Raw genomic sequence first — 14,238 nt, forward strand, 5'->3', positions numbered from 1 at the left:
AACGTTTCTCACTAGAAAGTCTTTGTACCAGGAAATGGTTTTTCATCAAACATTTTTCACGTTACATTAGTTTGTATACAACATCTAATTAGCAGACGTCTCCTCTGATTGGCAGATGGATGATTAGTGCGGGCGCCATGGCAGAATTCTGAATTTAAGTTTTCTTCTTTAATGGAAACACCACAATTGCAAAATTGTGTTGTTGTTTTGTTTTACATTAGCAAAATATTAAAAATGTTTTGTGCACATTTGTAATGGAAACTCGGCTGGAGACTATTGGATGGATCATCAGTAGCTTCATTTCTATTAATCATAAAACTATGCAAATTGAAATCACAAATATAAATTTGCTTAATGGAAAGATATCAATTTTGAAAAAACTCCCAATTTTCTATAAGAAGTGTTTGATGTAGGACGGGGTTTTCAGTGTCATAATTTTTATCATCACAATAGTACCACAAAAAACACAATGCAATTCTACGTCCGTATCGCTCACCCATACCTCCTACACTTCTGGGAAACCGTTCATTTTTCTTTTTGACACCCTAAACATCCACCAGTGTGAGCTTTTAAACTTGTGTTGCTGCTGAATCAACACAAGTTCAACTCAAAGTGGCAGCAATGTGCCATTTATAACAAAGCGTAACCCCATGCTATGCTATGCAGATGCTCTGTCTGCTCTGATGAAGTGTCATATATTTGGATTACAGCTCGTCGTTGTTGAACGTGTGCTGAGCTCCTCTCTTGTCCTTCCTCAGAGGCGTGGTGAAGGCCATGTTCACCCCCAGGATCTCCCTGCCCCCTCTGTGCCGCGGCCTGGCCGGGTTGGAGGGAGGCAGCCAGCGCGCCCTGCAGCGGAACGGAATCATCCGGAAAACCTTCAGCGGTGGGATGGCGGCCATACGCAGACACTCCCAGTGTATAGCAGTGAAGCTGCAGGCGGTACGTATGGCGCTACCGTCACCATGTTCTGACGTCACCCCAGAAGCGTGACGGCTGTCATCGTCTCGCGGTCCTGCAGGATGCGCTGGTGAACCTGATCCGCCGAGCCAGGCCGGTGTTCCTGCAGTGTGTCAGCGCAAAATCGAGCAGCGGTGGTTTGGACGTGCCGGCTCTCAGAGTGCAGCTGCATTCCACCCAGATCCTGTCGGCCCTGCAGCTCTACCGCACAGGTCGGCCCTTCATGTCAGACCAGCTTCACGGACAAACACAGGAGTTAAGATGTTCAGAGACATCAAACAGAACAACCTACATCTGACTGGTTACTCACCAGGTTCTGTCAGTTATGCAGTGATCAGACTATAACCCAAAATTACTGCCTTCCCAAAAATGGAAAATTATTTTTTCATTCATATAAAAAAAAGAAATATTGTTTCTGAATATGTGAGGGGACATTACATGAACAAAACAAGGAGAAATTTCATGCAAAAAAATATTGAGAGATTACTTAGTTTTACTGTGGGAGTGTGTGTTTAATTAGAGTAAAATGATAGCCATCATCATTATTTTAGTGTGTACAACAAGCACGTTTACTACAGGTAACATTGCTGTCTCTACTCCTACTGGAACCAAACATTCAGTCTCTATGCTCCACAAATCCAGAACAAACTTCCAGGAAACTTCCATTACAAAATGTACGCAAAACTTTATTAATATTCTGCTAATGTCGAAAACACACAGTTTCACAATTGTGGTGTTTCAATTAAATAAGAAACACAATTGAAATCACATATGATTTTACTTCAAATTTTCTCAAAGTTGGTAAAAACATTGAGTTTAAGTGGCTGCTGCCTCAACCAGACCACAAAATCCTGGAGGAACAGCTATTTACTGATATTTTAACAGCTTGATTGCTTTTATCAGTATATTCTGGCGGAACCGTCCCTTTAAGAACATTCAGGTTCTTAAATGGCCCAATATGAAAATGAGTTTGACACCATCATAGTGTACACTCAGGCTAGAACTTTTTTTCTTCTGAGCTGCCCTGATTTTTCTTTTTTCTTTTAAGTGATCAGTGAGTTAGTTTATAGTTTTTACATCAGAGCCCCTTTTGATTATTTGATTACATAAATACAGACTTGCATAATTCCATAACTCCTTAAAAAAGATAGAAATGTCAAAAGATTCTAAATCAATAAAAAATATAAAAACAGAAATGCATATAAAGCCATATTTTCCTGTCCTCCTCCAGGTTATCCAGAACACATGACGCTCAGTGACTTCAGGTGTCACTTCCAGGCTCTCTCTCCTCCGATTATGAAGCGTTACGCTTCCATGTTTGTCAGCCATGATGAGAGAAAGGTAGAGAAGCGAATCGCTGGAGTTCACATGAACAAAAATATCACAAACTCAGAATGAATCTGCTTTTTTTTCCCTCTCCTTTGTGTGTCAGGCCGTGGAAGAGCTGCTGGTTGAGCTGGACGTAGATAAAAACAGCATCATGGTCGGAGCCAGCAGGGTGAGAGCGGGTGTGAAGCCCTCAGATGGCACAACAGGAGTCAGTCAGTTATGACTGAAATCTATTTTTCTCTGCTGGGTCTCAGGTGTTTATGAAGAGAGGTGTGCTGCAATACCTGGAGCAGCAGAGGGATCAGCAGGTGACCGGGTGGCTGGTTTACCTGCAGGCCGCCTGCAAGGGACATCTGGGACGTCAGAAGTACCGCAAACTCAAGGTGAGCTCCAGTCCGGTTCACTGTGAGGAGCTCCAGGCGGAGCTCTGATACAGGAGTATCCACCTTCTGTCTCAATACAAACTGAGAGAGCAAGACAGTATAATATCACTCCAAATTTCCAAGTTTTTTCAAGAAAAGTTCTGAGATTAATCTTAATTTCTGAGTTTTAAAATGTACTCCTCCTTTTTTTGTGTCTACAATAGCCCTAATACTCTGTCATAAATCAGACACATTAACTTCAAATTTTTTAATGATTTTTTTTTTTGCTCTCTGTACATTAAGAAAAAAACTTAAACTGCTGCTAGGCCTCACTAATACCTGATTGGTCACCCTGCAGATTAGCCACCTGTTGGTGTTATCCCCACTGAATGATTTGATTTGTAAGGTGGAGAAATAAAATAATTCTTGATGTTCTGCAGTAGAAAATACTAAAGATTTCATTGAAAACTAATTATTAACATTTTTCTTATTTATTTAAGATAAAGATTTATATATTTAGCCTTCATGTGATTTGTTTTATTTTACTCTTCTTTGTTTACACACAGACACTGTATAACACTTCATTAACTTTTCAGAAGGAGATATGAGATGCACAGCAGCAGGTTATAGCAAAAACGTGCAACAGGCTGATCCTAATCAAGTTATGAATTGGTGAAAAGTCACCACAATAATTAACTACATCACCAAACTACAAACCTGCAGTTTAACCATTTCTTTGCCTTCATCAACATTAAGTGCTAATCTGGTTTAATATCTGTAATTTTGCCCAATGTGCAGATATTTTATAACTAGATAACGATATAATTATGTTATATCATCTCAAGCTGTTTGAATGACTCAAAACAAAAGTGAAGGCAGTTTGGTAAAAACAGTCCTGGATTTTGGGATGCTTCAGTCACCTCTAGAGGGCGCCCTGTAGTCATGTTATCTGATATCAAAGTGGTTCTTCAGGCGCAGAAGGAATGTCATGGGGGTTTAATGAACTAAATAAAAGTGTACATAATATATCAGATTTTCAAAATGTAAAAGAAAAAACCTACTTATTAGAAAGAATATTATCTAATATGAGATTAGAAAGAATATGACAATGATGATATTGTCTGGATTTCTTGTTGCGAATCTTTAAAGCACTTTTATGTGTTTTAAAACAAAAACACTTTTAGTTACAGATCATAAAAACTTCATCATAATCTCCTCTTGTGAAACACTGCAGATATATAAAATGTGCACAGCCAGCTCTATTAATTGTTTTATTCTGTTGCCATAGCAACTTTTTTCTGAGTGGACCAGTTAAGGAAATACAGCTTACATTCTTGAATATATTCAACTATCCATTTTCCCTCCACTAAGAACGTTTGTAAAAAAAAAAAAAAAGAAAAAAAATCCAGTTCACTCTGATCTGTATTTAGAAACACTTTTTACAAATTATGCAGATGTTTTTAGGCAATAAATGCCATTTGAATAGAAGTTGAAACTGGTTCCAACATAAATCAAGAGCTATCAAGTTGGCTACATAAGTGATTAGTATCAGTAGGAGTTTCAAAGACATCTGAGACTTCATGAGTTGATAGAGGATTTTGAAAACATCTTTGAATTAAAACTCTGAACTCTGGACCTCTTCATGTAGTTCCAGAGTTTTAGTTGGCCTCCAGGATATCCATTCATTTCCTGCTGTAATGAGATCAGTTCACTATAGGATCTCAGCTTTGGGTTTTACCTCAGACTTTTTACTTTACTGTTTCTGCCTGTGTGTGTGTGTGTGTGTTTTTAATTTCCAGGTGCAGCAGATGGCGGTGAGGTGTCTGCAGAGGAACCTGCGGGTTCTGAAGGCCGTAGCCGAATGGAGCTGGTGGAAACTTTTCTGCAGGCTGCGTCCTCTGCTCGATGTGAACATGGACAACGAAAGGCTGAGAGCCAAGGAGGTACAGACTTTCATATGGACCTCTTTCAGTTCACATCCTTTTAAAGAATCGTTTTACGTTCATATTTATTTACAAGATCCCCTCAAACTCAGAGTGCTAATGGAGGAGAAACATCCTAACCTTCCAGGAAACCTGTCTGGCTGATGAGAAAGTACTGCCCCCATAATGATGCGTCTTAGAGATCTAATAATTCAGTTAGAAAAATGTCATGTTTTTTTAAAGAGACATAGCCATTGTTCTTTAAAGTGACAGTAAAAACAGACAGAACAACAGTGAGCTGCAGCATCTGACAGAAACATCTAACACCAGCTGATCTCAGTGATGGGAAACAATATAGAAGCAACAGCAATTCATCCAGCAAATGTTTGTGATGTGCCTTAAAGGATGTTTGTGTCTCAGTAAAAAGCTTCTCTTTTGTTTTCTGAAAGGATGAGGTGTCGGCTCTGAGGCGCCGCCTGGAGAAGTCTGAGAAGGAGAGGAACGAGCTGAGGCAGACAGCAGACAGCCTGGAGACCAAGGTTAGAGCTGCAACACACACACACACACAAACGCTCACCACTATTAATGTGATCTATATGTGCAGGTTACTGCTGTGACATCGGAGCTAAGCGATGAGCGTTTCCGAGGCGATGCAGTGGGTCAGGCTCTGGATGTGGAGAGGGCAGAGAGGCTTCGACTCAGCCGGGAGAACAAGGACCTGCTGGTGAGCCAGCTAACTAAGTCACCTGACACTTCTTGCATGATGACTGCTGTCTATTTTAATTTAACGATTCAAATAAAAAAAATCTGAGCGATTGCGTCTTTTTTTTTTGTTGTTGTTGTTGTTTAATTTGTGACTTCTGAAGACTCGGCTGGACCAGTGTAAGGTTACTATGGAAACCCTGGAGAAGCAGCTGGAGGAGGAGAAGCAGAAAGCTCAAGTTGCCGCAAGTCAGAGAGGAGCTCCAAAAGGTACGAGAGGAAAGTCTGCTGGCAAGACAAAAAGCAAAAACACACTGAGGTTTGGCTGCTGAATGACCAAACGTGCAGCAATGTTACAACATGAATGGAGAGATTTAACAGCACAAAAGGCTGGACTATAAATCAATAACAATATATATCACAATGGACATGTGATCAATATCAATAGATAATATATTTCATACAATATTCAAGGTTCAACATGTAGAATATTTGCTGAAATCTGACCAAGACTGAACTGCATTCTGGGGGATGTAGGCAGAGGGAAGGCTTTAGCTGCTCAACCTCTCATGGTCAGCTAAGCAATGGAGGCAGCATCAGCAAACTCACTCTTTGGTTACCTAGCAACAGCCTGTTGAGTGACATGTGCAGCAGCAGTTGAAAGGGGCAGTGTTATGTGAAATGGCCTCCTTTGAGTTTTACATCATGTTATAATTTCCTCATCAAAAACACACCTGGAGTGTTGCTTTGATTCTTTCATGCATGTTTGAAAAGTTCTTTTATCTCCTTGACAACCATTCAGCTGTGCAAAATGCCTGGGTGGACTTAGCTCCGCCTTCAAGGTGAAGCTCCTCCTCAGAGCTTCCTCATCACAGAGCAGCTCCACTCAGCTCCTTCAGACTAGCCAGCAGCAATTAGCAAACACCTGATGTAACTGCACATCAGAGCAGCAGTTTTTAAAGAGACAGAGGCCCAATTTCAAGGCATCAAATTACAAAGTCAAATTTCGTTGAAGTCATTGATACATAGAGCATTTTTATAACAAATGAAGGTAACATAGTTACTTGATTTGTGCTATAAAATGTTACTATTTATGGAAAATACATAATACTGCCCAATTATGGTTTTGTCACATAACTGCTTAAAAATTAACAACATGAAGTGAAAACTGTGGATAAAACAAGAAGGGTCATGTCACTAGATATTTAAAACAAACAAACAAAAAAATCACTAAACAGTAATTATTCACCTCGGCTGATATGAAACCCTTATATCATGAAATGTTTTTCAGTCATATCCTCCAGCCCAACTATTCCTGATTTAAACTGTAGCTTTCATCAGGCACTTTGTTACTGTGAATTAAGGTATTTAATATTAAAACTCAAGAAAAGCGTGGTGACCTGACCTCAGGAACTCCTGACGGGACAAAGTTTCAATGAACTGAGTCTCAGACAAACTGATGCCCGAGTGTCCCGTCATTCAGAGGGCGAGCTGGTCATGCAGCTGGAGTGTTGCCAGACCGAGGTGGAGTTCGTCCGCAGGCGCCTGAAGCAGACGGAGGAGAAGCTGGAGACGGAGAGGCAGAGCAGACAGCAGCTCGACACCAAGGTCAGGCGGGACGCCCCGACGTGCACAGCAGCATGTTAATGTCTCAAGGTAACACCACCTGTGTGCGCGTGTCTGTGTGTGTGTGTGTGTGTGTGTAGGTAGCAACACTGCAGGCCCAGCTGGAGCAGTCTCGGAGGAGCGCATCGGAGCTGAAACGCCACTGTCGCAGGGTGACCTCTGACCTCCAGGATGCCAGAGTACTCAGCGATGCTCTGCAGAGTCGCATGCACGAACTGGAGCGCAAACAGAGAAGGTTCACCTTCCCTTCAGACACACGTCACCTTGTTGCTTCATCTCTGGCTGTTTAATGACTACATAAAGCCTGTTAATAGTGTTTCTAATTACATCGTGTTTTTGAATATCTTCATTTTCACTGCTGTAATAAGACTTTTCCTCACAGCCAACAAACTCCTGTGTCCGTGTGTGTGTGTGTGTGTGTGTGTGTGTGTGTGTGTTGCTGCAGGTTTGACAGTGAGCTGGCCCAGGCTCTGGAGGAGGCCAACAGTGAGAGAGAGCAGAAGGACAAAGCCTTGCAGGAGAACTCAGCTCTGGGTTCTGAAGTGTTCACCCTGCGCCGCAGCCTGCAGGTGTGTTTGTGTTTCATAAAGGAATGTCAGTGTTTGGTTTATGGCACTGTTTGAAAATAAATGTAACTAGTTTTTATAGAAACCAGTACTTAGGCCTGACACAGTAACCAACAAATAAATAAAACATATGATAAATTAAAACAAGCCCAACAACTTGTGATGATGATTTTTCTCTTTTCTCTCTTTCTACCAAAAACTGGACAACAAAAGTCTTCAGTCTGATGTTTGGTCTCATAGTATTTACAGAGACTTCATGATTCATTTTATTTGTTGTTTCTGTTGTTTTGTTTATTTATTTATTTAGGATATTGGAAAATGTGTTACATTTCATTATTGATCTTTTATTGATCTTTCAGAATATGTTCTTGCATTACCATTATTTTACTTGTAAATGGTCCCACAAAAAAATCCCAAAAACAATATTATCATTTATCACAATAACTTCTGGGATAATTTATCAGTCAGCAGAATTTGTTGTTGTGACAGGCCTAGTGATACTACCTCAGACTTTTAATTTGAAGTCATTGGATAGTTTTCTGATTCATTCCAGCTGGTCAGGCTCAGCCTCCACATTTTCTCTGTTTGTGTTCCTGGTGTGTGTGCAGGAGAGCCAGGCTGAGATGAGTCGCCTGCAGAAGCAGAAGGAGGAGTTGTGCGCTCAGATCAGAGACCTCAGCCTGCCGGTTGACCTGGCCTCGGACTCGGTGCCTGACATGAAGAAACAGATCCGCCTCCTGGAGAGCCAGGCCAGCGAGAGAGCCGAGGAGACGAGCAGACTGTCCGCCCAGATCCAGCAGCAGCAGCAGGTCGACGGGGCGCGCGGCGCAGGGCTGGCACAAACCCGTCTGCCGGCCGCCGCGGCTCATCTGCACCTCTCACCCAACAGATCCACATGCGGTTCGAGATAGAGGTGGAGAGGATGAAGCAGATGCATCAGAAGGAGCTGGAGGATAAAGAAGAAGAGTTGGAGGACGTTCATAAGTCCTCCCAGAGACGGGTGGGTCTGACAGGGGAGGCAGATTTACATGATGAACAGATGTTTGCTCCAATGTCTGCTCAGGATTCAGTAATATATATAACACATGTTTTATATGGGATGTTAGCACTCTAAACCTCCTGACAGCTGCTCCTTTTTAAAAATTCAAAAATACTTTATGTATCAAAAACAAGAAGTAAAATATTGTCATCACTCATGTCATCCAAGTTCCCTCAGAGAGTCGTTGTGGACGATGGAAGGAATTCCGGTAGCAGTCAGTCTTGCAAAGACTCTGAAGAGGCCTCTGATTGAAGACAGACAGTCTGACCGTCATGATGTGCTAACAGCTCAATTTCTGAGCAGCAGAGATGATATTCCACAGCAACATGTCCTGGGTGACATAACTAGCTGCTGGCTAGCACTGCTAATCCACCTCTTTTGCTTTTGCCACTCTGCTTTAAACCTCTATCTGACCGTTTGGTTAGAAAGCCAGGGTTTGGAGTGGCTGGAGCAGCTGTTAGAAAGAAGAAAATTCTCTTGCACCTCTTCCTAGTAGAACTCCAGAGGTTGGATGAACACACTGACCACTCTCTGCTGTCCTGGATTGAAATCCTGTGTGTGTGTGTGTGTGTGTGTGTGTGTGTGTGTGTGTGTGTGTGTGTGTGTGTGTGTGTATTTGTGCAGCTGAAGCAGCTGGAGATGCAGTTGGAGCAGGAGTACGAGGAGAAGCAGATGGTGATTCATGAGAAACACGACTTGGAGGGACTCATAGCGACGTTGTGTGAGCAGGTGAGCTCCCTCCTAAACACACCTACAAGTGAGGAGAGATAGAAAACTTTCAATCTTACCCAGTTTATTTGTATCTAGTTTCTAGTGTAAATATCTCAGATCACTTGAAATAAGACAGTTAACTTACAAATACATTTTCAGTCAGTAATTCCTTAATATTGATTTAAAGCTTTGAGTTATGAAGTGGAATAAACTTTTTAACTTATAACATGCTCATCCAGTGTTCAGCCTTATGAAAGAAAAACATATCTACCAGTTGTATTACTGGTGTTGTAATTTATTCTAATATATTATTTTCCCAACACATTTTCTAATACATGTTATAAATACAGTGAATTACATATTGATGATTTGTGTATTAAACAACATGTTACATTATTCACATAATATTTTGAAATGGTTGCTTCTTTCCATTAACCCTTTATTGTAAAATATTAAACATGAATATCATGTATGGCTTTGTGTATCACTGTATTTTTTATGTTTATAAATATTCACCATCATGTATTATTATGATTTATATAGTAAAATGTATTGGTCATATATGTAATAGAGTTACAAATATATTTGTCAATATAGTTCAATTTATTTCATGACCGTATTATATTGTGTAATACATGCATCATCAATATATAATTTAATATATGTACAACATATATTTGAAAATGTATCAGAAAAAAAAATTAGAATATTTTGAAATATATTTCCAGTCATATGTTGGTAAATATATTTTGTAAGTGTATATTAATAGTAACTTGTATCATATTTTACATCTAAACATATAGTGCTCTTTTTGGTTGTGATTACAATACACTTTGTATATACTATATATGGTCTGATATATATATATATATATATAATTTCCTGGAGATGAAGTGAAGGGACAGAGCAGCCTGTAGGAGGCTTAGATCCTTCAGTGTTTGCAGTTTCTCTATGTCCATATGGGTACTAATTTATATCTGAACATCAAGGTTACTTTATTGCTTCGTTTGTTACCTGGATAATCATTTTAATTTAATTAACTGAACTTCAAAACTTCTTGGAAGCCAAATGTTACAGCTATGTGTCTGTCAGCGGCCCGCTTCCTGCCAGCGCTCTGTCGTAAATCACTCTTAAAGCAGGTTAATGCTCTGATGGAGCCTGGATGTGTTGCTGCTGCAGTCCAGCCACCATGAAACAAACAAATGCAGTATAGAGGGGAAGAGCTGATTTAACACTCATTCACACCAAGGTTGGAATTAGAACAGGACCTGGTGTGTAGCCAAGCTGGCAAACCGTTCAGGATCAAGTCATCTGCAGTCTGGGTCTAACAGGCATTCAAATGTTGCTGCTGGGGAAGAAAAGCAGGACTTCTCAGGACATTTGGTAAGAAAAAGTCTAAGATACAATATTAAAAACTCTGTTGTGACAACACGTTCTGCCTTTTTATGTGTTTAATAATCATTATGGTTTGAATGAAGCATGCGATCAGGCGGTCAAGCATAAAATGGTTTATAAAAGAATCATAAAGTTCATTTTAGCAGCTTCTATTGACCTGTGATTAGGTTAATCTTTCAAATTGAAGCTCTGTGACCAGACACCATCACAAGCTTTTTTTCTCTTGAGCCTAAAACTCTTTGGCTACATTACAACTTCAAAATCAAAACAGAACATAATTAACTTGTATGCTTCCTGCCTTATTTACAGCCTGTCACTCTGATACATGATAACTACAGTGTCATCGGCATACATTTGAACGTCACAGATTTAATGTTGTAATGGAAGGTCTTTACTGTATTTTCCAAGCTCATAATGTCTTTTTATAGCACAATCAAGTAAATTGTTATGAAAATGCTGTAAATATATTGTCAAGCATAACTGCAAAGAAATATGGCTTTGCAGTTTGATGCCTTGACTTTGGGCCTCTGTCTCTGTAAGCTTGGCTGGGTATAAAAGCAGGCAGGCACATAGGCACCTCTGAACGGTTGCCACTGGAGATTCAGATATGTATGAAAGAACCAAAGTAAGAACCAGGTATGTTTTTGATGAGAGAATAACATTATGACATGATGTAAAGCTAAAAAAATATTGGATTTTATACAACACTTCCATTTAAGATAAAGGAATAAAAAAAGATCCGAGGATAGTTCCCTGTGGAACACCTACAGACTGGCTTCTTCAGAGATGAGATGATTTTATTTTAAAACCTGGCAATCGCATTTATTTGTTGTCGGATGCTTTTTGTGTGATGAAGACATGGTGCCAACCAAACCCTCGAACCATTCTCTTTGTTTATGGAGTGAAAGAATCTAAGTGGTGTCACGTTGCAGGTGGGACACAGAGACTTCGATGTGGAGAGGAAGCTGAGGAGAGACCTGAAGAGAACCCACGCCCTGCTGGCCGACGCCCAGCTGCTCCTCGCCACCCTGGACAGCTCAGGCCAGAACCGTCCCAACGGCAGCAAAGACCAGATCGAACGCCTGCACTGCCAGGTGAGTGGTGGCGTTCGGCTGCGCTCCGCCGGGAGTCACCGCGGCGCTCCGTGTTCACCCTCTGTGTTTTCCGTTCAGCTGGAGGAGAGCGAGGCAAGGCGGCTGGAGGCGGAGAACACGCAGAAAGCCGTTGCCATGGAGCTGGAGAACGCCCAGTTGGAACTGGAGAATATCTGCAGGCAGAAGAGTGTGGTGAGTGACTGCATGCTGGTTCAAACCCAACAGACTGGTGGAAACCAACTCCACCATCCTCAGACAGCAGATGCCAGAGCAGACTGTAATGTGTGATAGTTCTTCTAGACTTTTATGGATATTAACTCCATTTCATATATTCTTCAGTTAAATCCTTTTACCGGCCCAGTTCTAAAACAGGAATTTTAACCCATGAATAATCTGGGCAGAAATTCTCGACTAACTCAAAAGTGGCAGTTTTTTTTTTTTTTTTTTTTTTTTTTTTTTTTTTTTTTTTGCAATTCAAAAATGCATAAAACAAACATAAAACAAATGAAAAACTAAAAAGGAATGATTTCAGAAAAAAATAGTAATATTTTAATTTTTATCAACAGTGAGAACTCGAAGTACAGATTAAGACAGCATAGAAGCTAAGCTTTTAGCTTTTAGCATTATCAATATAAGTAGGAGCATCTTTCCTGAATATTTTTCCAAAACAGATCAAAACGAAATTCTAGCAAAATCTCTGGACAAACTCAATAACCAAACCTTAAAGTATTTGTTTAGCAAATGATTTTTATTTCTTTATTTTTTCACTCCTCAGAATTACAAGAATCTGTCCACCTGATGTACATTTGTTTTTAATAATTGTCCCAACTTTTAGTTTTTTGGACAAACCCGTCTCTGTTCCTTTAACTTTGAACCTCTTCTGCTTACACCTTGAAGGAGTTTATTATAAACTTCATACATTTTCAAACTGAGTTTTATTAAACCATAAATAACCATGAGTGAAGATTTCCCAGGAATTCTATGTTTTTTTTAGATATTAAACTATATTAAAGATTATATTTTCTCTTGATTTAGTCCAAATATCTCTTTTATTGTATTTCTATGCCTGTGTGAGTTCAGGTGGATGAACAGTTGGCGCTGCTGCAGCATGAGAAGATGGATCTGCTGAAGAGGCTGGAGGAAGACCAGGAAGACCTCAACGAGCTGATGAAGAAACACAAAGCTCTTATTGCACAAGTATTATTATTTTCACTTATCACATTATTTCTAACCTGAATAAAAAAAAGAGAAAAAGTCTCAGTCCCACTTTGTCCCCTTCAGTCCTCCAGTGACATCTCTCAGATCAGAGAGCTGCAAGCTGAGCTGGAGGAGGTGAAGAAACAGAGACGCTCGCTCCAAGAGGAGGTGATATATGTTTGATGAGCAGAAAATAAACTCGACACTAAGAGCTTTATGAAGTGAATGTGCTGCTGGGAGTTCTGCAGATGAGATTGTAATGGCTTTCTGGGTCATTTAACGTCCTTGTTGCGCGCCTTAATTGAACGGCGAGCAGCAGGTGGAGCGCCGCTTCTCGTGGGTCGCGTTGAATTTAAATGCGTTCATTTCACCCCGGCCTTTCCGCGTCTTCCACCTGCAGCTTCAGCAGTGCTTGTCCAGGGTGCAGTTCCTGGAGTCGTCCACTGTGGGGCGCAGCATAGTCAGCAAACAGGAGGCCCGTGTGTGTGACCTGGAAAACAAATTGGAGTTTCAGAAGGGGCAAGTCAAGAGGTTTGAGGTGAGATCAGATAAAGCTTTTCCAATTCCAACACATAATTATCAACGTGTCTGATGCTGTAGTTAGTCCATGCCCGGTTTTGGCTGCTAATTTTGTGTACTTTGCAGGTGCTGGTGCTGCGTCTGAGGGACAGTGTGGTTCGCCTGGGAGAGGAGCTGGAGCAGAGCGCCCAGGCTGAAGCTCGAGAGAAGGAACACGCTCGATACTACCAGCAGCGGCTGCAGGAGATGAGGCTGGAGATGGACGAGCTGAGCCAGAGGGAGCAGGACAGCAGCCGGCGGCGCATGGAGCTGGTAACTAGTGGAGCTGGTAACTAGTGGAGCTGGTAACTAGTGGAGCCAGTGACTAGTGGAGCCGGTGACTAGTGGAGGTGGTAACTAGTGGAGCTGGTAACTAGTGGAGCCGGTGACTAGTGGAGGTGGTAACTAGTGGAGCTGGTAACTAGTGGAGCTGGTAACTAGTGGAGCCAGTGACTAGTGGAGCCGGTGACTAGTGGAGCTGGTAACTAGTGGAGCTGGTAACTAGTGGAGCTTGTAACTAGTGGAGCCGGTGACTAGTGGAGCTGGTAACTAGTGGAGCTGGTAACTAGTGGAGCTTGTAACTAGTGGAGCCGGTGACTAGTGGAGCCGGTGACTAGTGGAGCTGGTAACTAGTGGAGCCGGTAACTAGTGGAGCCGGTGACTAGTGGAGCCGGTGACTAGTGGAGGTGGTGACTAGTGGAGCTGGTAACTAGTGGAGCCGGTGACTAGTGGAGCCGGTAACTAGTGGAGGTGGTGACTAGTGGAGCTGGTAACTAG

General features: G+C 41.3%; 1 protein-coding gene across 1 annotated transcript in view; it reads left to right on the forward strand.

Annotated features, from left to right (window-relative positions):
• The window catches only part of myo18b (myosin XVIIIB), a 50,862-nt gene that overhangs the window by 21,552 nt on the left and 15,072 nt on the right, over positions 1-14,238 (forward strand). The window contains exons 17-37 of the mRNA XM_016681721.1: positions 736-942; positions 1,022-1,172; positions 2,192-2,301; positions 2,393-2,458; positions 2,544-2,672; positions 4,451-4,594; positions 5,023-5,112; positions 5,178-5,297; positions 5,440-5,545; positions 6,759-6,883; positions 6,982-7,136; positions 7,347-7,470; positions 8,076-8,276; positions 8,357-8,467; positions 9,131-9,235; positions 11,545-11,706; positions 11,785-11,898; positions 12,787-12,903; positions 12,988-13,071; positions 13,304-13,441; positions 13,549-13,734. Coding sequence (XP_016537207.1) covers positions 736-942; positions 1,022-1,172; positions 2,192-2,301; positions 2,393-2,458; positions 2,544-2,672; positions 4,451-4,594; positions 5,023-5,112; positions 5,178-5,297; positions 5,440-5,545; positions 6,759-6,883; positions 6,982-7,136; positions 7,347-7,470; positions 8,076-8,276; positions 8,357-8,467; positions 9,131-9,235; positions 11,545-11,706; positions 11,785-11,898; positions 12,787-12,903; positions 12,988-13,071; positions 13,304-13,441; positions 13,549-13,734 — 2,745 coding nt within the window. The remainder of the gene's footprint in view (positions 1-735; positions 943-1,021; positions 1,173-2,191; positions 2,302-2,392; positions 2,459-2,543; positions 2,673-4,450; positions 4,595-5,022; positions 5,113-5,177; positions 5,298-5,439; positions 5,546-6,758; positions 6,884-6,981; positions 7,137-7,346; positions 7,471-8,075; positions 8,277-8,356; positions 8,468-9,130; positions 9,236-11,544; positions 11,707-11,784; positions 11,899-12,786; positions 12,904-12,987; positions 13,072-13,303; positions 13,442-13,548; positions 13,735-14,238) is intronic.

This window comes from Poecilia formosa, unplaced genomic scaffold, assembly GCF_000485575.1.
Source record: "Poecilia formosa unplaced genomic scaffold, Poecilia_formosa-5.1.2 Scaffold291, whole genome shotgun sequence".
In the NCBI taxonomy this organism is placed as follows: Eukaryota; Metazoa; Chordata; class Actinopteri; order Cyprinodontiformes; family Poeciliidae; genus Poecilia; species Poecilia formosa.